This window comes from Papaver somniferum, chromosome 7, assembly GCF_003573695.1.
Source record: "Papaver somniferum cultivar HN1 chromosome 7, ASM357369v1, whole genome shotgun sequence".
Taxonomy (NCBI): Eukaryota; Viridiplantae; Streptophyta; class Magnoliopsida; order Ranunculales; family Papaveraceae; genus Papaver; species Papaver somniferum.
This window is the reverse complement of record NC_039364.1, coordinates 122,489,894-122,516,633: the sequence shown is the minus strand read 5'-3', so window position 1 is coordinate 122,516,633 and position 26,740 is coordinate 122,489,894. Positions and strand designations below refer to the sequence as shown.

The window sequence follows — 26,740 nt, the reverse complement described above, 5'->3', positions numbered from 1 at the left end:
TCTTTTTAGGGAAGAAAGGAAAAAGTCTACAAATGAAATAAATAGACTAGTGAGCGTATAAACCCTAGAAGAACAAGTCTTCCGTAGTTTAGAGAATTAATATTTATATTGTTAGGAGAAAATTTTCTTAACAACGATAAATACACAACTTGAGCCACAAATACGCAGAACCCCATTTTCTCAAGTTAAAGATGAGGATGCTAACGTCTCTAGCATTAGATGGAGACGTTGTGAGCCAAACGCTCTCCTTGTTTATCACATAGTGATTTACCAAGGTTTGTCGTGTAAACAGAATTCCTACCTCTTTTGATTCTGGAAACACTGGTTTTATGGGAGCCACGATGATTATCCAGACTCATCTTTTGCATGTTCTTCTGCAGTTTAGAGAGATTATTATTGCTCCTTCTGAATCTCCAGCACATAGTTTGAGCATGATTTGCGTGTCCACAAAACGAACAGATCAAGGCTCCTTTGTCTTGTTGAGGTGCCTTCTGTTTAACACAATAGTCAACCTTTATTTTTCCCTGATCAATAGAAGCAACGGGGTTAACAATGTCTGCACACTTGCTTTTAAATCCTAAACCATTAATGTTTCCAAAGGACTTCTGATCAAATAACATTGTTGAGATCTTGTCAGAGATTCCAGACATCTTTATAGATCATCTTTAAGAGTATTAATCTCTTTTTCCTTTAGAGCAATGGTTCTGGTGAATTTATCATTAAGACAGTCTATCTCAATATTTTTCACCTAGATTAATGATTCTAGTTTCTTCAACAAAGCTTTTAATTTAATATTTTCTTGAAGAATCTCTTTATTCAAGAATTCGAAAATCTTTGTGTCAGACTCAAACTCTGAATCAGAACTTGAGTATGTGGATGTTTCCGCTGTAAGAGCTGAGGATTCATCACATCCATCAATCGTATTCAAACGGTTGACACTAAGAGATCTTTCTTTCACGGAATCATTAGCATTGAAGGCAGACAAAAGATGTTTGTCACGTCTAATGCTTCTTTTTACAAATTCTTTGATCTTTTCTGTTATCAATGGTTTTTCAAACCAGATACCATCTGAACAACATTCATCATCCCAAGACATGGTAGAGGATTTACTTGTGTCGAAAACAACATTGAATTCAACAGTTTGAACAAAATTTTGATCAGGAATTCTTACTTTTCCAAAAGGAATATTTTCGGAAAGAGTGTTGAGGTTATTTCCTCCATCGATGGTATACTTCTTAGAAACGTATCTGTTGACTTCAAAGGTAGTTTCTAAGATATCCCAGACATCTTTAGACTTAGTGCAAGTAGACACATAGTGCTGAAGTTCTGGAGTAATGGCCTGTCTGATAGCATTTAAGCCTTCAGAATTTTGCTTTGCAGCAAGAATTTCTTCTGTACTATAACTACCAACATCCATAGGTATAGATACATCACCTTCTGTATTAACCGGAGGATCATAGCCATTAATAACATGTACCCACACTCGAAAGTCGTGATCTTGAAGAAAAACGTGCATAACAACTTTTCACTATGGGTAGTTTGAACCATCGAAGACTGGTGGTACGTTAACTGAGATAGCACCTCTGTCCATAGAGTCAGATCGCTACAAACACAGACTTGTAAGGTCTTGAACGTGTTTGCCTGCTCTGATACCAATTGAAAAAGTGGGGGTACAACAACCACGCCCAATATTTCTCTTAGTAATCTATATGGACAAACTCCAATATACTTTCTAAAGAATCAACAAGACAGTTAGACTCAATCTAGATAAAAAGTATATCAAAGAGTTTATATCTCAATCTCTCGATTTGATATACACTCAAGCAAATAGAAATCTGTGAGTCTTTATCAAATACTAGAGAGATAACTTGGATGGTACCAAAGACCAACATCCAAGTGCCAATCAATTTAAATCAACAACCAAAAGGTCGGATTTTCTAATTGATTGAACAACGCACAACCTGTGATATTTCAATTATATAACAAAATATAATGCAGAAAAGAAATAACACAGACACCAGAATTTTGTTAACGAGGAAACCGCAAATGCAGAAAAACCCCGGGACCTAGTCCAGATTGAACATACACTATATTAAGCCGCTACAGACACTAGCCTACTCCAAATTAACTTCGGTCTGGACTGTAGTTGAACCTCAATCAATCTCACACTGATCCAAGGTACAGTTATGCTCCTACGTCTCTGATCCCAGCAGGATGCTACGTACTTGATTTCCTTAGCTGATCTCACCCACAACTAAGAGTTGTTACGACCCAAAGTCGAAGACTTTAATAAACAAATCTGTATCACACAGAAAAGTCTAGGGTATAAGATAAATACGTCTCCCACGAATATACCTACGAGTTTTGTTCCGTCTTTTGATAAATCAAGGTGAATAGGAACCAATTGATAAACCGAACTTATATTCCCGAAGAACAACCTAGTATTATCAATCACCTCACAATAATCTTAATCGACACAGCGAAAAAAGATATTGTGGAATCACAAACGATAAGACGAAGTGTTTGTGATTTCTTTTATATCTTTCCTATCGGAGATATCAATCTTAAGCCAATTATTATAATTGTACTCGTACGATAGAAATAACAAGATCAGATCACACAACTACAAGAAAGTAGTATCGGTCTGGCTTCACAATCTCAATGAAGTCTTTAAGTCGTTAACCTGGTCTAGAAGAAGAAACCAAAGGTTAAAGGAGAATCGACTCTAGATTAACACAACTAATATCACACAGAAGGTAAGGGGATTAGGTTTCCCAGTTTCTAGAGTTCTCCCTTATATAGTCTTTCAAATCAGGGTTTGCAATCAATGTTAGCTTGGTAACAAAGCATTCAATATTCACTGTTATATGAAAACCTGATTAGATTCATGCTAATATCTTTCAACCGTTAGATCAAAAACTAGCTTGTTATACACAAATGAAATGCACGTTTCTAGGCTTGTGTAACCGTACCCAAACTTGTACATTTGTTGGTTCAACAATAGTCAACCAAATGGTTAGCCATATGATCACTTTCATATCAACCATATTTTTCTTCACCATAACTAGTTCAAGTGACTCAAATGAACTAGTAAGAGAGTTGTTCAATTGCAAGGAAATCTTATGTAACTACACAAGACACAATTGAAGCAAAAACGATTTGATTCACTCGAATCGGTTCATGAACTATATAGCCACGATTTGAAATTTGCATTCCTTAGTTTATATAAGAATAAGTTCACAAACATCGTTTTTAGATATAACCTACTCAAGTTCGCGGACTGGGTTCGTGGACTTAAGTTCCCGGACGGAGTTCACAAACTCCGACAGAATTTCTCGGGTCGAGAACTTTCGCCAGTTCGCGGACTTGGCTCACGCCACCATTCCGGTTCTCTTGATCAACAAAGTTCGCAAACTTCGGTTCAAGGAATAAGGACTCATACATATATGTGTTTCCACAATAATGCTTATATCCTCCAATGGTTATATAATCTAAACTCTCATTTCAATCATTGAAACATTCTTAGAGGACATTGATATTCTATAGTTGTTATTCACAAACTATTTTTTGTCAAAGTAAGCAATTTTCAAAGTGATTGAAACTTGTCATGACTTTCCTCACTAGGTAAAGATGAACTTGGCTAATGCGAAAGCTTACCAACACATATTTCGAGAAATAGATAGGCGAGATAAACTCGGCTCGAAATAGCAAATGTGTATAATCTAAGTCTATATAGCAAAACGACTTTTGTCTCAAGATAGGAGATAAATAGACTTTTGAGTGATAGATAAGTTCAAGTCTCCACATACCTTTTAGTCGATGAAGATCTACCGGTTCCTTGAGTAGTCCTTCGTCTTGTATGATGATTGCCATGGAGTTCTTAAGCCCAACTACACTTTCTATCCTAGTCTGAGACCTTAGTTATAGTAGACTAGAAATCAAGACTTATAGTTTTGATCACTAACATTGACAAACATGCTTGAGATAGCACCATGCAAGTTCGACCGAGCAATGCTCTAACAACATTCACTTGTGTCGTTCATGTATTCAGCAAAGGGTTCCCCGGCAGCTCTTGTAAGTATGTACCCTCAAGAACTAGGTATGATCCGGTGCTAAAGAAAATAAGAATTGTAATGGCACATGTCAACATGAACCATTATATAGGCTTAAAGATAACTGATGAATGTCCTTTGCCACGGGTGGTCTATGGTCACTGGGAGAGTTCACTAAGGAGTGGACAAACCAGTACGAGTACAACATGAACTTGTGGAATGCTTTGGACCCGATGCCGGATTTTGTTGACATGGGTGATGAAATGAAAGAATGAACGAGTGTTTAATGGTTTGAACATGTTTATTTTGAGCTTTGTATTTTGAAGCATACTTTTGGAAGATGGTTGTATCTAGAACATTGATATTTATATTTTGAAGAATGCATAGTGAATACAATGTGTTTTATCTTTCCGAACAAATGTTTTTTACTGTTATGTTTAATCATTAACAACTACTGTCGTTAATGTTTAACAACTACTGCTTAACTACCAGTACCTGCCATTAATTTGTTACTTAGAGTCGTTATTGTCGATATACATATACATGTATGACTCTAAAGATCCATATTAGTTGTATCTCCTGGATGTTTTTGTCTGTTAGAGTCGTCATTGCTTTAAAATAAATAATAACGACTCTATGGCACAGAAAATTGTTCATCTCCTGGATGTTTTTTTGTTTACAGTCGTTATTGGTATAATTACAGACAAACAACCCTCACTTGGTTTGCATTCAACGACTATCTGTGAATACACTTTTCTCAAAAAAAAAGAGTCGTTGGGAAATTTTGTATATATAAATACGGTGATCAACTAACAAATACAACTGAAAGCGATCAAAGTAAATTATTTTGTCAATGTCAGTTCCATCATCAAATGAAAATTCAATGGAAAACATACTTAGAAGATGCAAGCGACCAACCAAATCAATATTAGCAATGGAAGAAGAAATACGCAAAAGAAGCATGCGACCTACTAAAAAAACATTCACTCCATCAACTTATCCTACGAAGGAAGAAGAAGAGATGCGCGCAGCCGAAAAACGAGGCAAAGAACAAGCCCATCTCCGGTAAGTATTCAAGCAAGTCGAGGAAGAGACCGAATGGGTTAAAAATTATTACATCGTCAAAGATCTTCCCGAAGAACATCAACATGAGGATATATTTTGGAGTCAAGTTGATTGGAGTCCTTTCGTTAATTACAACAAGAAACTACGCTATGATTATCTATCGGCCCACATTCATGATAGGACGATTCACGTTATGAGATTATGCACCAAGTACAACGAGTTTTTCGCCAGGAATAAAGGGGATAGGCGTGCGGCCCAGGATGCATATACCAAATGGAGAGGAGAGCCGTTTTATCACATCGAAGCCGCAATGGTAGTTAAATCTCGCACCAGGAAAATGGGTAACATGTATTTGTTGAGTAAGATTTATGTTATACTTGATGTACTGTAGTTTCAACTAAATGAAGTTTCTTTTTATTCTGATTAAGGGTCGTTTACCATTTAGAAGTAGCACATTGACGACACCAGAGTCGTCAATGTGTTAATTTACAACCTAACGATAATTGTTGTGGTTTTCAAAAAATATGACCGCTGGGGTTTCCTTCTATAAAATACAACCCCCTCCTCTTGAGAAAATGACCCAAAACATTTCATTTTCTACCAAAATACTTCAAATTTTAGTGACAATGGCGGAATGGGAACCGTATGACGATTTGTGTCTCGTTGAATCATTTGCTAATACGTTTCGTGAACGTCCAAATGAAATCTATTCCATGTTTTGGAAGAGAGTTAAAAAGTTCTTTAACAGGCGAACCGGGAATCCCAATAACCGCAAGTGGAGAGACTTGGCTTTTCGATTCAACTACATGAAAAGTTCAATGCGAGAGTATGTTAAAGTTAGGAATATGGTGTACGAACATCATCCACAAGCTCCTCTTAGGGAAAAAGTAAGTAATCCGATAATATTCATCGTTAAAAGTTCGCATACTAAAGTTTAAGAATTCATTGAATTTCAGCTTGAACGTTTCAATGGGATATGGAGAATTCGTAATGGGGAAAGTAAGTTCATTCACCACAAAGAATATACCACGTTGTACCGACGTGCTAAGAGGTTCATCGACGAACGTTGGATGTGTCGGATTCTAGAATACCCATATTAACTCTTATGTAATGCGAGATTGATGTAATGTTATTTTCTAAATGAAATCAAAATCCATTTCCGTTCCAATATAAAGTTTCAAAACTGGATCGTCCACTTATAAAATATAACTAATAACAACTCTAATCCTAATTTCCAAAATAACCCTCATTTTTTAAAAGGTCGTTAATTAATGTAGTACGTGTAAGAAGAAGGAAATACGAAGATTGCAAGGGATGAGAAGAGAAGAAAATGATGAGATTTGACGATAATAAAGAGATAAGAGAAAGGATAAAAGAGATAGAGAATCGTATTAAACGATAATAATATTGATTGATTGATAATAAGATTGTTTTTTCTAAACAAGAAGGCTTAGCCTTTATATAGGCTAGCATGACCGATTAAAAAGATAATAAAAGGAATTCTACCTAAACTAGGAAAGTAAAGGATTTGCAAAGCAAGTAAACTAAAGAAGACGCAAGGGATCAACAGTCATTGTTGACACAGGCGTAAGGGATCAACAATGATTGTTGATACAGACGCAGATGTCCTACATCAGTCCCCCTTCTTGAAAGAAACTCGCCTTCGAGTTAGCTAGTAAAAAGAAATTGATTCTCTCCAGATATTGCTTTTGGCCTTGAGCTGTCATCACAGAATATGAATCGTCGATTACTGGCTTACCACGATCGAAAATAATACTCGTAGCTTTAGAAATCATAAATCGAAGCATCCAAGAAAAACATTATAAGAGTTGTGCTTAAATTTTCCTCGGTCAAACACAATATTCACGTTACCAAAGATGATAATGTTAACTATGCATACAGCGACTATAAAGAGTACAACATGTGCATCTCTCAAATTCTGGGCTACACTTTTGACAACACATTCAAATGATTCGTGGTTGGGCTGTTCCAAAACTTGGAATAATTCCAGTAATTCAGTATTTGCATTTCTGATTTGGCATGGAATCGACCAACCAAGTCTTCCATCTTCGACATACCGTCTGCCGTCAATTGTGTTATCTAGCAAATTGTGTACCTCCACTGTGACTGTCCCCTTATGAACAAAAGAGAGATCAAAAATATAAATCTGACAGGGCACATAGCAAAGTAAGATGTCCTCCTCGACCTTGTCGTGAACCAGGACTAATGTATCCCTCTCGTCTAGAGCTTTGAACCCCCATGAAGTACATACACTCTGAAATAAATAGTTTCCATCAGTTGACTATATGCCGAGAACAGCTACTGCAAAATGATGCCCAAATTAATGTGTAAAATAGGTAACCACATGTTATGCCTCTGTATGCTGCTAAAGTCGGTGATGTTTACGTAGTACCCTCTGAAAGTATCAACTCCAAAGTGGTCTTTGTCACAAACTTCATCACTTTTTAGAGATTTAATGTTAAACCCTTGGGATAAGGAACTAATTATTTCTTTAACGGACTTGATAGGAGATTCCAAGAGAGCAAAAGAATTACTTACACCTTGGTTATCAACATGATTCAAAACTTGCATTCCAAACAGCTTCTTACTTGAATTGATCATGGTTGGCAGATATATAATAATTCCAGTATGAATTACATACGTCCTTCCACGGAGAAGAGCAAATTTCTCGCAGCTTCCAAAATCCAAATTGTTACCGGAACTGTATGCATCACTTTGTGTGGATAGTCCCGTCTCGAAAAGAGATGAAAAATTCCATATGTAACGTCATGCGTAATATGCGCAACTGTCCATCCTGTGCTTTTTGTGTTGTTGTTTGTATGACACTGTGATGCTGTTCTTCTAACACGCCTACCTAACCAAATCTCATCACTTTGTTCGGCATATGAATGTGATACAAATCCTCGCTCAAAACTACAAATTGTATTGTAACGAACGAAAGGGACAATTTCACAGAAAGTAGCACATCCTGTATCGTTATAGTCAGGCCAATCTCTTTGTACAAGCATCCCATCAGGTTCCAAAACAAACCTAGTGAAAGAAGTCTTATTTATAAACTTTGCTTCTAAATCTTTTGCCAACGATACTCTCTCGGCGTTTGAGAATATTCGATCACGGATTCTTCCGGAATAATTATCAATAGTAATATCTTCAAGAGATCGAAAACAATATCCATAGAGGACCGAATAAAACAATGGCAGATGATTTATTGTTCTCGTCGACGGGTAGAACTCAACATAATTTCCATGAGTTAACTCAACAGTCTTACTAGGGTTTACGCAAGAGTCCATATGTGCATTTTCATGAATAAAAACTTGAGTATTTTCAACCGTAGCTAAAGCACATAATTCACAATCATGAATAACTGAATTTTGATGTATAACAAGTTTTGAAAACTCACCATTAAGCTCTAACGGATCATCCAACGAATCATGTAAAACTTTCTTCAGTTGATTTTCTTCCTCCTTTTGCAAAGTTTCCACTGTATTCTCCTCGCCAACTGATGTGGTCGAAACAGCTGTAGAATCACTAGAAAGCGATAACTCCTCTTGAGTTGATAACAAAACATCTTTACCGTTATGTGATATCTCCTCTTCGTCGACCAGATTTTCTGCTTTCTTTTCTTCTTCAAGAACAGTTTTAGTCAAAATATCTTTAACACTCACAGATGATAATGAAACCTCTAGAGTTGAAGACGAAACTTGTTTATCCTGAAGTTTATCTTTCTCTTCAGAAATAGCTTTAATCCCTTCCACGGGAAGGCCAACTTCCATCTTCTTTGTGTTAACTGAGGTTGTTGAAACACCTATAGAAGTATTAGAAGATGATGATATCTTTGGAACTGCTTTACCCGAAAGTTTAGCCATAGCAAGGTCATATTCACGTTTAGCTAAAGCAAGCTTTTTACGTTCAGCTTCAGCCAAAGCAAACTTTTCACGTTTTTTACGTTCAATTTCAGCCCTTTCACGTTTAGCGGTAGTAATCAGGTACTCTTCAAGCTTCTCCAATCTTTCTTTTGCATCTTCTCTGACACAATAAAGTCTATTTAGTTTCCTTTCATCTTCTACACGGCGATAAACTATACGACGATTCTTCATTATTTCCTCCTTATATTTATGAATACTTGTTGATAACTCTAGTCTAAGCTGCAAAAGATCCTCCATATTTACTTTTCCATGATCAAAAACGAGAATAAGAAAACTATTTTTTTTTTTTGGTATAGGGATATGGTTTTGAATTTGCGGAAGCGGGTTTATGGATCTGTTTCTAGATAAAAATCTAAAAACTCTGTATTTGATACCAACTAATGTAGTACGTGTAAGAAGAAGGCAATACGGAGATTGCAAGGGATGAGAAGAGAATAAAAGGATGAGAATTAACGATAATAAAGAGATGAGAGAAAAGATAAAAGAGATAGAGAATCGTATTAAACAATAATAATATTGATTGATTGATAATAAGATTGGTTTTTCTAAACAAGAAGGATTAGCCTTTATATAGGCTAGCATGACCGATTAAAAAGATAATAAAAGAAATTCTACCTAAACTAGGAAAGTAAAGGACTTGCAAAGCAAGTAAACTAAAGCAGATGCAAGGGATCAACAGTCATTGTTGATACAGACGTAAGGTATCAACAATGATTGTTGATACAAACGTAGATGTCCTACATCATTAATCCACCAGATTAACGTATGAAGACTCTTTAATCTTGGATAACAAAAATATTAACGACTCTAAGAGGTCATTTTCTTGTTCATCTCCTGGATGTTTTGTACTAGATGATTCGTTAGTTTACAAGTTTAATATGATGACGACACTTTCTATATTGTTAGAGTCGTTAATCTGCAAAATATTACACTGACGACTTTACAAATCACCAAATTATATCAATTTGTGTGTATTAGGGTCGTCAACCTGCTCAGCTTAATAATGACGACTCTTACATTGGGATCATGTCAGCACTGGGGTCTTTAAACATCCTTCTAAATTCTTAACAAAGCAAAAGTGTTTTAACAAACCATCCAAACCAAACACATAGTATATAAGAAACATGAGTTCAAGTCGACAATCCTAAAAGAAAAATAAAACAAAGTTCATCCATTCAAACTATTAAACATCTCCTCACCCATGAGTACTACCTCGACCTCTCTGACTGTCCTGACTTGATGATGACTTGGTTCTCTTAGAAGGACCCTGTGTTGGGCTGCCACTTGGAGAACCACCTTCTTCTTGGATAACTTGTTCATCATCATTTTTTTCCCTTCCTTCACCCCGTTTAGCACGTTCTTGTCTTAGTTGGCTAGTTGTTTTCCTTGTCCTCTTACATTGCTTAGCCAGATCAGCAAACATTTTCTTCGCTTGTGGATTTTCAATGTGATTGAAGTAATCAGCGTACTTACGATGTCGCTCAGGTTCTATCACTTCTCATTTGTCGTCCGAGCAACAAAATGCCTTGATAAGAATCTTCATTCGTTCCCTCTATCTGCATTCAAATACCAATGCATATTAACAAGCTTATATTTGTAGGTAAATGAATAACAAAATTACAAAGCAGAATACTTACCACAAGCTTAAGAATGGTAGAATCATCTCTAGTGTCGGATGTTGAAGCCAGGGAGGATGCTTTATTGCTCCTCTTACCGGTAGTAGTATCTATACTTATCACTCGTGGATGAGAGAAGCCTTCGTGCCATGGCATGTAATCTTCACTTACCTCGTGACCTTCATTCACATGCTCCCCAAAAGATATGTCTACCCTGCTCTTATCCTTATGCCTATCATTCCAATGCTTGGCCTCAGGCTTAGGTTCATAAACAACATTCAACGTTTTTTCGTCCGCCTTGCATTTGTCTAATTTATGTTTGAATGGTGGTACATAATCGTCATCTGGTGAATCTTGAATATACCCAAGCTGACGCATTATTATATTTGGATTATACATTGAACATCCATAAGGGTAAAACAAAGGGCCATGGTAATATACGAGATCTTGGATTCCTCCATCTCTATCTCCCTTATACGGATCAAAGTTTACCTCTTTGGCTGTCATGTTGTCCAATTTATGGCGCATGGCTATCAAGTCTTCCTTTTGCGATTCCTCCTTATCCTGAGACCTACTGAACTTGTATCGGGTTCCTCTTGGTTTATTATTGTCCCATGTTGACTCCAATTCGACGTCTTCATCGTCTTTGATCAATGAAGGGAAATGCTCGTAAATCCACACCTAAAATAACACCAAAACAATAAAAAAATACAATAAATCTTAAAATACGGGACAAAATATAATACACTGTAGATGGGGAAAAATGAGTCGCTAGTTTTTTAGGGAAGTGAAGAGACGAGCGTGTTGTCGAGACTCCTCAACCGAGCAGACTGCCTAACCTTACACAGATGCACTGCAAAGGGAGTGCTTAGATTCGAGAGATCAATCCCTAGGACTTCGGCCTAAACCAAGTCAATGGTCGTTCCAGAGTCAATTCGGTCGTAAAGAGGGTGATGGGTTGGTCTGTAGGAGGGAAGCTGAGAATTGTGTGAGATCAATGATGATCAAGGATTGTGGATGTGTTGAAGGTTTCTGCAATAATTGGTGAACTAGTAAGTTCGAATAAGTTCTGGTAGATTGACGAATTCTTGAGAGTAGTTACTCGAGAAATTCTGTATGAATGATTACTGATGATGTAATTCTTTTTTTTTCAATCATGGATTTAGAGACTTATTTATATTGTCAGAGTAGTGAACACATTGATCCCTGTAAGTGTGACGGTTTCTTGAGTGAAAGAGTGGGAAAGTGGGAAATCGTGGTAAAGTCAGTTCCATGTCGTGTGGAGACTTGACTGATCGTGCACCCACTACTTTGCTAACTCCTTCAACCGTTTGCACGACTTACGCACATTTCTCGTCGTGGATGAATCCACGTGCCGTTGACCGCCAGACCAAAACCTAAGTGATATCCCCCCATTTGTGACGTGATTGATGTCTCACAAATCGTGGAGTCTACAAGGCAGACGTGTTTTAATTAGTCAGTTATTGACTGATTAGACAGTGAGTCTAAGTTTTGTTGAATCGAGCATGATTGACGAATGCTCAGTGATTCATGAGTATTAATGTTGCTCGTGTGAGCAAATATTGTAAATTTGACGAGTTGTTGAATATTGATGAGTTACTGAATATACATGGATTATTCGAGCAACTGAGCAAGTATTGCTCGATTTGACGAATTACTGATAAATTACTGAATATTGATAGTTGGATCAATATTCGAGCAACTGAGCAAGTATTGCTCAATTCGACGAATTATTTATTGGTGACGTGACCCAATAAAATATTAATTAAAAATATTTGTAGATTACCGAATATTATATAATTAATTTAGATGTTGATTGCTGGATCAACATAAATTTATTAGTGTTTGAACTTGCTCAAAAATGATGATTTCGTGGAGCGTTTGTTCGAAACCCTAATTTTCGATCAATCCTTCATCAATTTGACGAATTGCTGAAAATTGGTCGAAGAGGGACCGACCACATGGGATGATGGACGACCATGTGGTTCCCGAATGCTCGAGTGAGCGTGCACCAGGGTCTTGAGTCGACCAGTTGGTAAAAGAATGATGATTAAATGCCGATTTCATCATTTACTGATATATTGCTGGGTTCAACATTAGGTGATAAAACCTAGGTATGAAAGATGGGGACCGACCAAGAGAGCACGGAACCGGCTCTTGGTGGTCACGGGACTAGTTGTTGGCCGTTTGAGCAATCCCCAGGTTGGTTGGACAAGGTTTGGGCCCAATATGAGCAATTGAGCAAATTAGGTCAGAATTATGAAAACGTGTGGGACCGGCTTTGTGCAAGCCCTAGGGATGACTCTGGTCGGTCACGAAGGCATGCACGTGTTGTCGTGGTGTCCGTGTCTCCGTACTGAAAGTTTCAGCATTTTTTGATGTGCGTTCGAGCAACATTGTGAATTTTCAGAAGAGTTTCATCTTGACTGAAATTCTTGATTTTTGTTGGAATGAGCATGTATGCTCAATTAATCAACATTTTGTAAATAGTAAAATAATAGTATTTTAACATTTAAAATTTCCGCGAGAGGCTAGCCGGTCATGTGACCATGTTGGCTTTTAGTTTTTCATGATTCGAGCAAAATTTGAGAAAATATGAAGGAATTATGAATTTTGCTCAAACCAAGGAGTTTCATGAATTGAGGAAAATAATAATTATAAAAGACTAGGGATTGCAAGGTGCGGGGCCGGCCACAACTAGGGCATGGCCGGCCAGCTATGTTGCCCGGTCCGGCACGCCTTTCTCTAATTTTATATTATTTTTTTTTCATGAAACCGTGATATTATGGAGAATCCATGAGTTTTCGTTGAAACAGAGAAGTTTCATGAGTTTAGGGAATAATAATTATAAAAATCTAGGGATTGTGAGGTGTGGGACCGGCCACGGCTTGGGCATGGCCGGCCGGCTAGGTTGCCTGGCCCCACACACCTTTCCTTATTTTATAATATTATTTTTCACGAATCCATGAAGTTATGGAGAATTCATGAGTTTTGCTCAAACAAGGAAAGTTGCTAAAATCTAGGAGTTTTCATGAGTTCATGAAAATAACAAAATAGGGAAAAATAATGGAAGAGGCATGGGACTGGCCACGGCCGGCCGGCCGGTGGGCTCGGCCCCTGGGCGCCTCTTATTATTTTATTATTATTTGTTATTTTTCTCCTGTTTTGCGTAGGATTCCTCATTTGTCCATATTTTTGAATGCTCATTTGTGCATCCGGGTGCTCAGTCGTGCATCATTGTCGAGTACACTTGCACCATTTTATGGGGATTACTCGGTGATGATCCAGATGCCCGATTGTTGAGTATTTATTACTAATTTATGAAATTCAGTGGAGAATGATTCATGAAACAGAGTAATAAAAGTGAGTAGTTGTTTATTATCAATCCATAGGATCAGCCGTGTATTCAACCATGAATTCGGAATAATAGAGTCGAATATTACCATTCCATGGGATCGCGGATTCGACCATAGAATCAGAGTAATTAAATATTACCATTTCATGAGACCACCCGTGGATTCGATCATGAAATCGGAGTAATAAAATTATCTATTATCATTCCATGAGATTAGCCGTAAATGCGATCATGAAATCGGAATAATAAGATGATACAATTGTTTATTTCCATTCCATGGGATCATGCCGTGGATTCGACCATGGAATAGGAGCAATAGTTATTTCCATTCCATGGGATCAGGTCGTGGATTCGATCATGGAATATGAGAAATTTTTATTGCCATTCCATGGGATCAGGCCATTGATTCGACCACGGAATAGGAGCAATAGTTATTTCCATTCCATGGGATCAGGTCGTGGATTCGACCATGGAATAGGAGCAATAATAGATCATTATGGGAATTCAGTGGTAAATGTCACGGCATAATTAATCTATTACAGAAGGGATATTATCCAGTTAAAGCGTCATACCCATTCCGAAGGTGTATGGTCAGAAGACAGCGAGTTGCCGAAGTCTTGAAGACGTTGTTTCTTGGTAGGTTTCTAAAAGACCTACAAACTAATACCGCAAGTGCACGGTGTCGAGGTGTAGAACAATGCAAATACGGGTCGAATCCACAGAGACTAGGGTGTGTAAGTTGAAGTTTCCTAAACTGTTTTCTAAGCTTAACAGAGAACAAAGGCAGTAGCCAAAGGCAAGGCAGTGAAGTAAAATAAAGACAATGAAGCAAAGGTAACAGTCGCAGTGAAACAAAGGCAGTGAGCCTAAGGCAGAGAAGCTAAGCAGTAAATGCACTAGGGGATTTGAATTCACCTTGTGGCCTAGATAGGCCGTATCAATCTAGTTTATGCTCTTGTCCCTAATGGACAAAGGTGGAGGCTCATGCCTTCCTATAATCCAGGGCATACATAGATAGAGAGTTAATTAGCTAAGATCACTAGCATCACCCCTAGCATTGAGTGTCTTCTTACAGCACACTCAATCACAGGTGATGTTTGATCCCTAAGCTTCATAACTTCCCTACTTTAGTTAAATGTGGATGGTTAAGTCCCTAAATTCTCTAGTTCACCCCTAGCATTGAGTGTCTTCTTACAGCACACTCAATCACAGGTGACTTCAATCACCAAGAACACTAACATCCTAATTCAGTTAAACCTACAAGAGTGTTCACTAAGATTTTGCTACCCAACAAGGTCTTCAGGCTTCATCTAAGCCCTAGCAAGAGTAATTAGAACATATTGACAGTAATTGTAAACATGATAAACATAAAGAGTAATTGAAATTGAAACTTGGAATTAAAACAGAAGATTACAAAACCTAACAGTGGAGAGCACTGGCTAATCCAGGCCTCCAAAGGGTGCTCTGGCTAATCCAGGCATGCCCACAACAGCACAAAACACCTTCTATTTATACCCAAATTAATCAATTAGGGTTCCTACACAAAAATCCCCAAATTCCCCCAAATCAGGGCAGTTAGGGTTTCGAAATCTTATCCATACTTCTCGAATTTCACTCATACGCTTCTACCCACTTGCGTCTGCCTCTCCTAGACTTCCTCCATGCGTCAATTTCAGCTCTAGGTTACCTACTTCATCAATCTCCCACGCTTAGGGTTTCAGGGAGAGAAACGTGAGAGAGTGATGGAATAGGGAGCTACATGGAAAGGGGGGGTGATGGGTTTTAGTGGTTGGAGTGGTTGTGATGTTTTGGTGGAATTTGGTGGCTGGCAGAGACGAGGGTGTGGTGGCGATGGAGTTGGTGGATCTGTTGCAGAGGGATGGGGGAGAAGATGGAGAAGAAGGTGGTCGATGGAAACTTGGGTAAGGTCTGTTTGGCTGACGGGTATAGGTGTTAGGTGCTCGGGTGCTGAGCGGGGACAACAAGTTGGATGTACAGCGAGGATGAGACGTTGGATGTGGAGGTGATGGATCGATCTAATGGCGATATGGAAGGAAGCTTAAAGCGACCGTTGGATGCGGAAGTACAACGAAACTGACGGCTCAAGATGGAGTTAGGTGCTATAGTGTTTGACAAGAGCTTCATATTTCGATGCACGAAGATGATGCGACCGTTGGATGCTGAGATGATCCAATATGACGTCTAAAAAGGGAAACGGGTATGGATATTGGAAATGGGTTTGGGGCCTTGGGTATGCCAAGCCCATATCTTCTTTAAGAACAATTCTTCCTTGTTAAGCCCATTTCTAGCCTTTTGGTCTTGTGCACAACATTCCTCGCGGCTTCCTTGCGTAATTCCTCTCGGCTTCCACCACTTTTCTGCTATTTTCGCTCCGTAATTCCATCCAAACTTTATTTAGAACCTAAAAATACAAAATTAATTAAGAAAAGTATTTATTCTTGAAAACAATGAAAATACAGAATATGGGATAAAATGGAGAATTAGAGCACAAAAGATGAGTTAATTGCCAAGAAAAAGATATAGAAATATGCACTTTTTAGCACTCATCAAATACCCCCAAACCTGAATTTTACTTGTTATCAAGTAAAACAAAACTAAGGAAATCCTACCTATACCACTGTCGCTGGTCTCTCGAATGCATTTAGCGTATGCACTAAGCCTTTTAAACCACTAAGTGTCCCTAGTGGACGAGTTGAAGTCTCGTGAAGGTTTGCTTAGAACGTACCTACAAAGTTCTAGGACAAAATATAAGCTCAGATTCCATGAAATGTGACATGTGCAAGACAGTTTAAGCTCACAGCAAAATGGAGATGTCAATCTAGCTATCAAAGGCACAATCCTAGCACTGATAACAACTAAAGACACGTGATAAGAGTGTAAAGTGTATCTACACATGTTTCTAGAATGACCTGAAGTTATGACTACTAATCACCAAGAGATAGTTTTTAGGCTAAGAACCGAATTCTAAGCCAAGCTAGCTGTCCGGCTTTACGAGAATTGTGAATGTTCACCCAATGAGTTGGTGATATTTCAGTTTACCCGCGTTATACATCGATGGCTGCACCCTCCTTCCTTATTACAAGACTATTTACAACAAAAAGATGACTCTTTACATGACTCTTATTTACATTGATTACTCTCTTTTATTTTTGGAACAAGAGAGAACTATTGTCTTTAACATGAAAAAACATGGAATAAATACTTGATTTTTTTTTCTGATATTTTTTTGATTTTTCTGAATTTACTGATTTTTATTATTTTTTTTTATTTTTTAAGAAATAACTTTGATCTTTACAACATAGTGACACTTTTGATACATGAACAAAAAGAAAAACATAATTACATGACTCTTAGCAAGAGGTGGCCCTTATCGAATGCATCCGGTCAAATTCTATGGTTGCTTTTCTTAACGTATCCTCCAACTTCTATCCCAGCCAACCAAAGAACAATCTAGTCAAGTCTCATTCAGTATTCTAAAGTGATTGGCAATCTAACTTCCTATCAAACACCTTGAAGATCGAGGCTATACATGTATTGGTAGATCGTGCGCGTGCAAGTTTCTTATCACATGTGAATTGTGCTAGAATCAGGGTGCCTAAATATCTAGACTAAGAATCCTTATGTTTACATACATGCACAAGAGTCAACATTTCAAGGTAAATGAGCTCCATTTTTATGATTTTTATTTTTTTATTTTTTTTTTAAAAAGGAAGAGTTCAATTTTTCGATTATGGCATATTATCATGGTATCTACTCTATACCCTCAAACCTAAACTAAACATTGTCCTCAATGTTTCAAAAGATGAATAAAATTATAATACAACATACGAATAGGACCATGCTGAGCAGGGAAAAAGGAAAGAGAATACCCGGATGTCGGCGAAAGCAAGATTAGAACTCCGTTATTCAAGGCAAAAATCCAACATATTTCAGTTAAGAGTCACATTGGATTAGCAAAATATGTACAAAAGAAACAAAAGATTTAACTAAGAAACTATCTACTAGACTCTATACAAGAAAATTTGGTTTTTAATGGGATTGGACTTTTTGGGAAAAATTTGGTTTTTAAGGGAATGAACAACATTTGGTTTTTATGGGAAAAAGCCTTTTGGTTTTAATGGGAAAAAACTTTTTGGTTTTTAGGGAAAAAGCCCAGCTAATGGGCTTAGAGATCTTTGGCTTTTACTTTGTTTGAGGCCCAGAATTCAGTTAAACTTGGCCCAGAATCAAGCCCAAAGAAAATTTAAACAAGCCCACAAACTGGGTTCAGGGGCCCAGTTGGGTTTTCAAACAGAGTGAGAGTGGTGCAATTGGGTTGTGTTTTGAAGCCCAAAGTTTAGTTAAGTACCAAGCCCAGCTTCTGGTTTAAACAAGCCCACTATTCAGTTAAATTACAAGCCCTCAGAACTAAAACAGAAACACACACTAATTCATACAAGCCCACAAAACTGTTTTGAGTTTAGGCTTACTGTTTTGCTCCTTCCCTCAGCTTGTGCAGCCCAGCTTGGGCCTTGGTCTACCAGCAGCAGTAGCAGCAACATGTGTGCAGCAGCTAGCAGTAATTCCACAGCAGCAACAGCAGCACAACAGCTATTCCACAGCAGCAAAAGCAGCACAGCAGCAGCTAAACAACAACAGCCTTTGGTTCTCAGTGCTGCTAGCAACAGCTTTTCAGGTACTGTTCAGTTGAAGCCTAGCCACACCATGATTTTCTCTTCTTCTCTTTTGCTTTCTCTTCTTCTCTTCCAGTTCTTAGGCTTGCTGTCCAGTTAAGCAACATCACCATCTACCTGCACACTTAAATGTGTGTGATCAGTACACAGAAAAAGGAAGGGAATTGTGTAAGTGGAATGAAGAACTGCATAAAGCAGTGCAGTTCAGGTGAAGAGTGCAGTTGAATATCAAAGTGAGCAAAATTGAAGAACTGCAATGCTGCAGTGGCAAAGTATCCAAATGCACTCAACAATATTGTTACAGTTGCAGAACAGAATGATATCAACTACACTAGCATGCTAGCACAGGGAAAAGATACAAGAACAATGATGCAAATATGCAATGATGTATGTGGTGCAGCAGATGCAGATGCTGATGCTAAAATGCTAAAAACTACAGATGCAGATGCAGATGCAGTGAAATGGAATGAAATGCAGATGCAGATGCTAAGATGCAAAAATACAGGACAGACATGCAATGATTAAATGGAATGAATGCAGGTGCAGTTGCAACAAAACTAACAAGCTAATGAGCACAAGCTACATGGCAAAGCTAAAAATGTAGAGATGCAGACTAAGTAAACAGAGCAAGATATAACTAAATGATGCACAAGTTATAGAACAAAAGTTACAGATGGACTGAATGACTACTGATTATGTACTAAAATGCTACAGGACAACTGGGTTACAACTACAGGGCTAAGTGAAGACAGTTACACTAATATAGCTAAGTTAAGTTACAGCAAAATTTGAAAACACAAAACAAGAGCAAATTTTTTTTGTTTTTTTGTTTTGATTTTTTTTTTTTTCAACTACACAGCACCAGTCCCCGGCAGCGGCGCCAAAAACTTGGTAGGTTTCTAAAAGACCTACAAACTAATACCGCAAGTGCACGGTGTCGAGGTGTAGAACAATGCAAATACGGGTCGAATCCACAGAGACTAGGGTGTGTAAGTTGAAGTTTCCTAAACTGTTTTCTAAGCTTAACAGAGAACAAAGGCAGTAGCCAAAGGCAAGGCAGTGAAGTAAAATAAAGACAATGAAGCAAAGGTAACAGTCGCAGTGAAACAAAGGCAGTGAACCTAAGGCAGAGAAGCTAAGCAGTAAATGCACTAGGGGATTTGAATTCACCTTATGGCCTAGCTAGGCAGCATCAATCTAGTTTATGCTCTTGTCCCTAATGGACAAAGGTGGAGGCTCATGCCTTCCTATAATACAGGGCATACATAGATAGAGAGTTAATTAACTAAGCTCACTAGCATCACCCCTAGCATTGAGTGTCTTCTTACAGCACACTCAATCACAGGTGATGTTTGATCCCTAAGCTTCATAACTTCCCTACTTTAGTTAAATGTGGATGGTTAAGTCCCTAAATTCTCTAGTTCACCCCTAGCATTGAGTGTCTTCTTACAGCACACTCAATCACAGGTGACTTCAATCACCAAGAACACTAACATCCTAATTCAGTTAAACCTACAAGAGTGTTCACTAAGATTTTGCTACCCAACAAGGTCTCCAGGCTTCATCTAAGCCCTAGCAAGAGTAATTAGAACATATTGACAATAATTGTAAACATGATAAACATAAAGAGTAATTGAAATTGAAACTTGGAATTAAAACAGAAGATTACAAAACCTAACAGTGGAGAGCACTGGCTAATCCAGGCCTCCAAAGGGTGCTCTGGCTAATCCAGGCATGCCCACAACAGCACAAAACACCTTCTATTTATACTCAAATTAATCAATTAGGGTTCCTACACAAAAATCCCAAAATTCCCCCAAATCAGGGCAGTTAGGGTTTCGAAATCTTACCCATACTTCTCGAATTTCACTCATACACTTCTACCCACTTGCGTCTGCCTCTCCTAGACTTCCTCCATGCGTCAATTTCAGCTCTAGGTTACCTACTTCATCAATCTCCCACGCTTAGGGTTTCAGGGAGAGAAACGTGAGAGAGTGATGGAATAGGGAGCTAGATGGAAAGGGGGGGGTGATGGGTTTTAGTGGTTGGAGTAGTTGTGATGTTTTGGTGGAATTTGGTGGCTGGCAGAGACGAGGGTGTGGTGGCGATGGAGTTGGTGGATCTGTTGCAGAGGGATGGGGGAGAAGATGGAGAAGAAGGTGGTCGATGGAAAATTGGGTAAGGTCTGTTTGGCTGACGGGTATAGGTGTTAGGTGCTCGGGTGCTGAGCGGGGACATCAAGTTGGATGTACAGCGAGGATGAGACTTTGGATGTGGAGGTGATGGATCGATCTAACGGCGAGATGGAAGGAAGCTTAAAGCGACCGTTGGATGCGGAAGTACAACGAAACTTACGGCTCAAGATGGAGTTAGGTGCTATAGTGTTTGACAGGAGCTTCAGATTTCGATGCACGAAGATGATGCGACCGTTGGATGCTGAGATGATCCAATCTGACGTCTAAAAAGGGAAACGGGTATGGATATTGGAAATGGGTTTGGGTGAGGGTTTGGGGCCTTGGGTATGCCAAGCCCATATCTTCTTTAAGAACAATTCTTCCTTGTTAAGCCCATTTCTAGCCTTTTGGTCTTGTGCACAACATTCCTCGCGGCTTCCTTGCGTAATTCCTCTCGGCTTCCACCACTTTTCTGCTCTTTTCGCTCCGTAATTCCATCCAAACTTTATTTAGAACCTAAAAATACAAAATTAATTAAGAAAAGTATTTATTCTTGAAAACAATGAAAATACAGAATATGGGATAAAATGGAGAATTAGAGCACAAAAGATGAGTTAATTGCCAAGAAAAAGATATAGAAATATGCACTTTTTAGCACTCATCATTGCTCTCAATCTACGGAGAACCGCCTGGATCTGTACACGGTCTCTCTACATAGTCAGGGAAAAGTGAGTGTCACCGACGTCCTGCAGGCGTTGTTGCTCTCAATATATGGAGAACCGCCCAATCGTTCTTCTATGTAGAGGCGGGTCTCTCTCATGTAGTCAGGGAACAGTGAGTGTCACCGACGTCCTGAAGGCGTTGTTGCTCTCAATCTTACGGAGAACCGCCTTACTACATTATTCTACATAGAGGACATGATGAAATGCGTGGCACTGAACGCTCAGCTAGTGGAGGCCTTTCAGGAAACGTATTCATCATGCTTTGTAAAATATGAATCGTCACATGCCTGAAGCCAACTCAGAAACATGCAATATCATGATTTTACGGTTTTGTCCTTTGTTGAAAATCCACCATCAACATACACACATGCACCAAACAATTCTAATGACTCCAATTACCTGAAGTAGAGCCAAATTCCCGTTAATTTGAGAAGTTCGTTCCCGGGCTTTGCTAGATGTGCATTCAAATGTGCCACTATGGCAGTCCCCCGCGAGTACCTACTCACCTCGTCCAATGGATCCAAAGGCTGAAGAAGGTTGACGCTGAATCTGTTTCCTTTATTATCGGGAAATATAACAGAACCAAGGGCGTACAACAGATATGCGGCCGCCGTAGCACGAACTTCCAAATCAGAGAGGAGATTATTGTCTCCGCCTTTCTTAAGTGAACCAACATACATCTTTCTAAGGGGCTTAAGCTTGAATTCTTTCTTTGGGTACTTCTTTCCCGGGACGAATTGCGCATATGTCGTCGCTTCATCCCAACCAAACAACTTCAAGGTGAGTACATAAATTTCTTTCCAAGGTAGGTTTTTCTTGAACTTGTCACCGGTTGATTTTCCTTCCATTTGCAACCCTAAAATATGTTCTGCATCATCTGGAGTCACTGCCATCTTGCCAAAAAGAAATAGGAATGTATCGGTTTCACCATAAAACCTCTCGGTGAAACATGATACTTCCACCTTGTCATACATAATGATGGATTTCTCAACCCCAGCATACAAACCTGACTTTTCAACAATCTCTCTCACTCTTGCACATTCACCTTCTAGTGGCCATTTTGACATTATTACATATGAAGATTGGCGTCTAAAAAGACGTGTGACATTCTTATGATCCTACAAAAGAGAAACAATTAATATTCATAAATAAGAAACTTAATATCAACAAATCATATGAAAAGCAAAGTTTCGGTTGTTACGATTATCTCATAGATGGTACGAGCCCAACTGCTCTTATATCCAAATAGAAATTCGCAGACATCTTTAGGTTCTCCTCTAGCTTTCCCACCACGAAGACGTTCCAGCTGCAAATGTTGGGCAGGAATGTGTCTCGACCTGGGTGCATTTGGACCTGACTTCTTCTTCTTAGCTTGTACATCCGGATGTTGCTGCTGCTCCTCCTCCTCCTCTTCCTCCTCCTACTCATCACCACCATCACCTTTACCATCATCACCATCATCCTCCTCATCACCACTACCACCACCATTTCCATCATCCTCCTCATCATCCTCCTCCTCTGCATCATCATTACCTTCATCCTCCTCCTCCTCAGTCTCCAAATCCTCCTTACCATCACCTTGACCATCACCACCTTTACGATCAATACCATCTTCATCATCCTCATCAACAGCATATTCACCTCTCATAAGAATTTCTTCTTGTTCTTCTTCCTCATCGCTGCCAGAAGCAGACACAACAGGAGAGGATGAAGTCGACGAATCCGAAGACTCATTACCTTTATCTCTGGGTTCACGGATAGAGAAGGCTACCTCACTTGGACGTTTTCCGTGTAATGGACCGGCAAGTAAGTATTTATCATGGCGGGAAGGTCTTGAAGGAGGAGTTATCAGGGGATTCTTATCTTTCGTCTTGCTACAATAGTCCAAAGACAAAAAAAGATAAACCAATAAGACATCATTTTCATTGTCTCAGATTTAGGGTCGTCAATCAAAATATGATAAATATGAACGACCCTTCAACACATATGACGACTCTAATGGTTCTAGATGACGACCCTGATGGTTCTAGATGACGACCATATCAATTTTTTGGACAGAGAGGAAGTTTTTTTTAGTACATAGTCGTTAGGATATAAAAAAAGGTCGTCATGCCATGAAATCGTTAATGGTTTATATATAAAACTTAACGACCATGTAATTATTTTGGACAGAAAGGTAGTTTTGCATAGCATAGGGTCGTTGAGTTATAAAACGAGTCGTCATCAAGAGTCGTCAACATTGTACATACTAAAAGGACGACTCTAATCTAGGGAAATTTTTTTGCAAAACAAGCTCTAGGGTCGTTATCCCCTTCAGCCTATACATTAACGATTTTTCATAAGAGCAACATGCAGATGAAAAATCGTCAGGGAATAAACACATCGTGAGTAACGACCCTTGAACTGTAACTGCAATTTTCCGGTTGAAAACCTAATTTTTCAATCAACATATCAAATCTAATGCAAACCCGAGTTAGATTATGGGATTTTAGTTCACATACCTTCTGATTGGAGCCATATGTTTCTCCGATTCCGCCTTTTTTGATTTCGTCCCTCCTTTTACATAAACCCTAGTGTTTACTGCCTCCACCAAATTAGGGATCTGAAGAGCTTCCCTAGCAGTCTGCTTAGTACGTGCCATGTTTGTAGAAGAAGTTAATCGTCGATTAAAGTTTTCGCATCGCGATTACTACGATGAATCGGTTGGAAGAAAAAAAATTGGGTCGTTAATGGAGGAGGAGAGAGCAGAGAGCAGAGAGAGGAATATGGGAGGAGAGGAACAGTTTTTAGTTTTGATAGGAAATGAAATTGGGGGCCTTAGATTAAGGGTTAATACGATTTTTAGTTTAGTTATTAGAGAAGGGTATAATAGTATTTTCGCCACCTTTTAGAACGCCCCTATAATTTTTGGTGTGGGAAACATATTGGTCAGGGCCCCTAATTATTTTTAGGGGCTCCCAATTAAACGACGTATTCTAAAAACCGGGTATACTGCAAGATAATTTTGACATAAAACGAGATACAAAAAATAGTTTGTGGCACCCAGTTTCTTGTACCCAGTGTTAACGTGCCATCGCTATTTATATCCCAAATTACCGGACAACACTGAGTTATTTTTGACTTTTACTCAATAATTTATGAGCTATTAATCAGAATCGACCTCTTACATTAGACACAGACTCCTAGGTATCTAAAAAAATTAATAAACTAGGTATCAGAATCTTTCACAAAAGAAGAAAAAAACGAAGAGGAATTTAGGATACAACACTATGGAAGACAATGAGCTTGGATTTTCTAACTCAAATCCGAAAAAGTTGCGAAATTAATCATCATCTAAATCTCTTGTTGAATTAGCAAGGTTAAAAGTGAGTCGCAAAATTTAGAGTGTGTTTGGTTATGGAAGGGATTGTGATTCCTGGGAATGTAACTTATGGAATGTGATTCTCAAGGAATGTCACTCCCTCACTTCATGTTTGGTTACGACATGATTAGGAATGGGACATAATCTAATTATATTAAAACCAATCGTATTTTATTCATAATATCCTTATTAAAATAGATATCTTAATTTATCTCATCCAAGATATAAAATATGTATTATAAATTAAAATAGGCGGAATTTGCGTTACCTCCCCTGCCGAAGATCATAATTTGAGTTGCCTCCCCTACAGAAATAAAATTAGTGAAATCTCCTCTGGTTATATATTCTGTTGGTTTTCCAGTTAGGTGACATGGCAGTACTACACACGTGGCAAAAAAGTAAAAAAATTTGGTGAAATGTCCAAGTTATCCTCGTCTTTCTCTTTTCTTTCTCATCAGTTGCTGCTGGTGAAGAAGGGGATCTGTAGCTGTTTTCAATTGAGACAGGGTGATGAACACTTGAGAGTTCGAAGGTCAGATGGGTTGGGAGATGAAGAATAAGATTGCATATTAGAGAGCTAAGAAGGAAATACAGATTGGGTTGAAATCGGGCTCGTTTGTCGGCTGAAATTTAGGCAATTGACAACAACAAATTAGGGATCTAGGCTCACTGTTGTTTTGGTTCGTTCGAAATTCAATTGAGAAACACACAACAACTTTGAGAAGAAAAGGTGATCGACGGTGGCTGTACGAGAGAAAAAGGAAATTAATTGAGGTTTTTCATATGATCTTAAATACTAGTATTAACTGAGATAAAGTCGACCAAGTTTTCATGGAATTCGATTATTTAACCTACAAAGGTGTCGGTGGTTGTAGATCTGCTGGTATCAAGAGCAGATGGGTATGTGTTGCCATGGCCATAGCTTCGAATAAAGATGGATTTGAGTTTTCAGCAAGGCAGAAATTGGGGATATGGGGAAGTAATGGATTGATGACTCGGGGGATTTGATCAAGAAACAGAAGTAATAAGAGATGTTGCTGGGAAATTGAGATGGGTATTAGCAAAAAAACAAGAGCATGGATCTGGGATTAAAGGTGTTGATTTCTGGTGATCTCGGGAAGTTGATGGAATTAATGGCGGCCACAATTGTCAAGCAGTAAGATTGTTTTTTTTCTTCTTTCTGTTTGATTTCTCCCCATCGGATTTCTTCGACCGTGAGAGCGGCGGTTATGTGGCCGGGTGTTTTTTGTTTTGGGTTTAAAGAACCGGAGAAACTGAGAATATTTTGGGTAGTTTGATTTTTTCATTTTTTTTTCGGCGGCATATATAAAATTGGTGACTCAGCTAACTGGTATTGGATGAAATACGTAACGAGAGGAGGTTTTATTCATTTTATTTCTGTAGCGGAGGTAACTCAAATTATGATCTTCGACAGGGAAGGTAACGCAAATTTCCCCATTAAAATAATTTTATGTAGTACAAATATATTATATAAAATCGTTAGAAAGAAATTAAGATAAGTGAAAACTCTACCTAAAATTAAGATTAGTAACACAATATATGTTGAAAACTTGATTTAAGTGTGTAAATTTGAAAAATAACTGAATTTATGGTTGAAATATCCGTAAATAATAAATATCCATATAATAGGTAAAATTCTCATTTTAAATAAAAGTTTCAATTCCCCGAGAACGGGAATCATAAACCCACCTCCAACATGGGTTTCCTATTCC

General features: G+C 38.4%; 1 protein-coding gene across 3 annotated transcripts; it reads right to left on the bottom strand.

The window, feature by feature from the left end:
* Positions 1 to 21,379: 21,379 nt before the first annotated feature.
* LOC113298306 (protein bfr2-like) lies at positions 21,380 to 25,896 on the bottom strand. Of its 3 annotated transcripts, none has more exons than XM_026547007.1 (5): positions 25,276 to 25,896; positions 24,148 to 24,335; positions 22,848 to 23,520; positions 22,046 to 22,764; positions 21,380 to 21,440 (listed from the first exon to the last, which is right to left on the bottom strand). In XM_026547007.1, exons 2-3 carry the CDS (start codon positions 24,285 to 24,287, stop codon positions 23,067 to 23,069), a joined length of 594 nt encoding a protein of 197 aa, XP_026402792.1. In that variant the 5' UTR covers positions 24,288 to 24,335; positions 25,276 to 25,896; the 3' UTR covers positions 21,380 to 21,440; positions 22,046 to 22,764; positions 22,848 to 23,066. The 3 variants fall into 3 exon arrangements, with proteins under 3 accessions (XP_026402792.1, XP_026402793.1, XP_026402790.1); XM_026547008.1 differs by having other exon boundaries at positions 24,148 to 24,269; XM_026547005.1 differs by having other exon boundaries at positions 24,148 to 25,896.
* Between the last annotated feature and the right edge of the window lie 844 nt (positions 25,897 to 26,740).

Excerpts from the sequence above, each read along its gene's own strand:
- LOC113298306 (XM_026547005.1), bottom strand. The coding sequence starts at position 24,287 with ATGGCACGTACTAAGCAGACTGCTAGGGAAGCTCTTCAGATCCCTAAT. Across the intron at positions 23,521-24,147 it reads CATATGGCTCCAATCAGAAG|CAAGACGAAAGATAAGAATC; the intron begins GTATGTGAACTA and ends GGACTATTGTAG.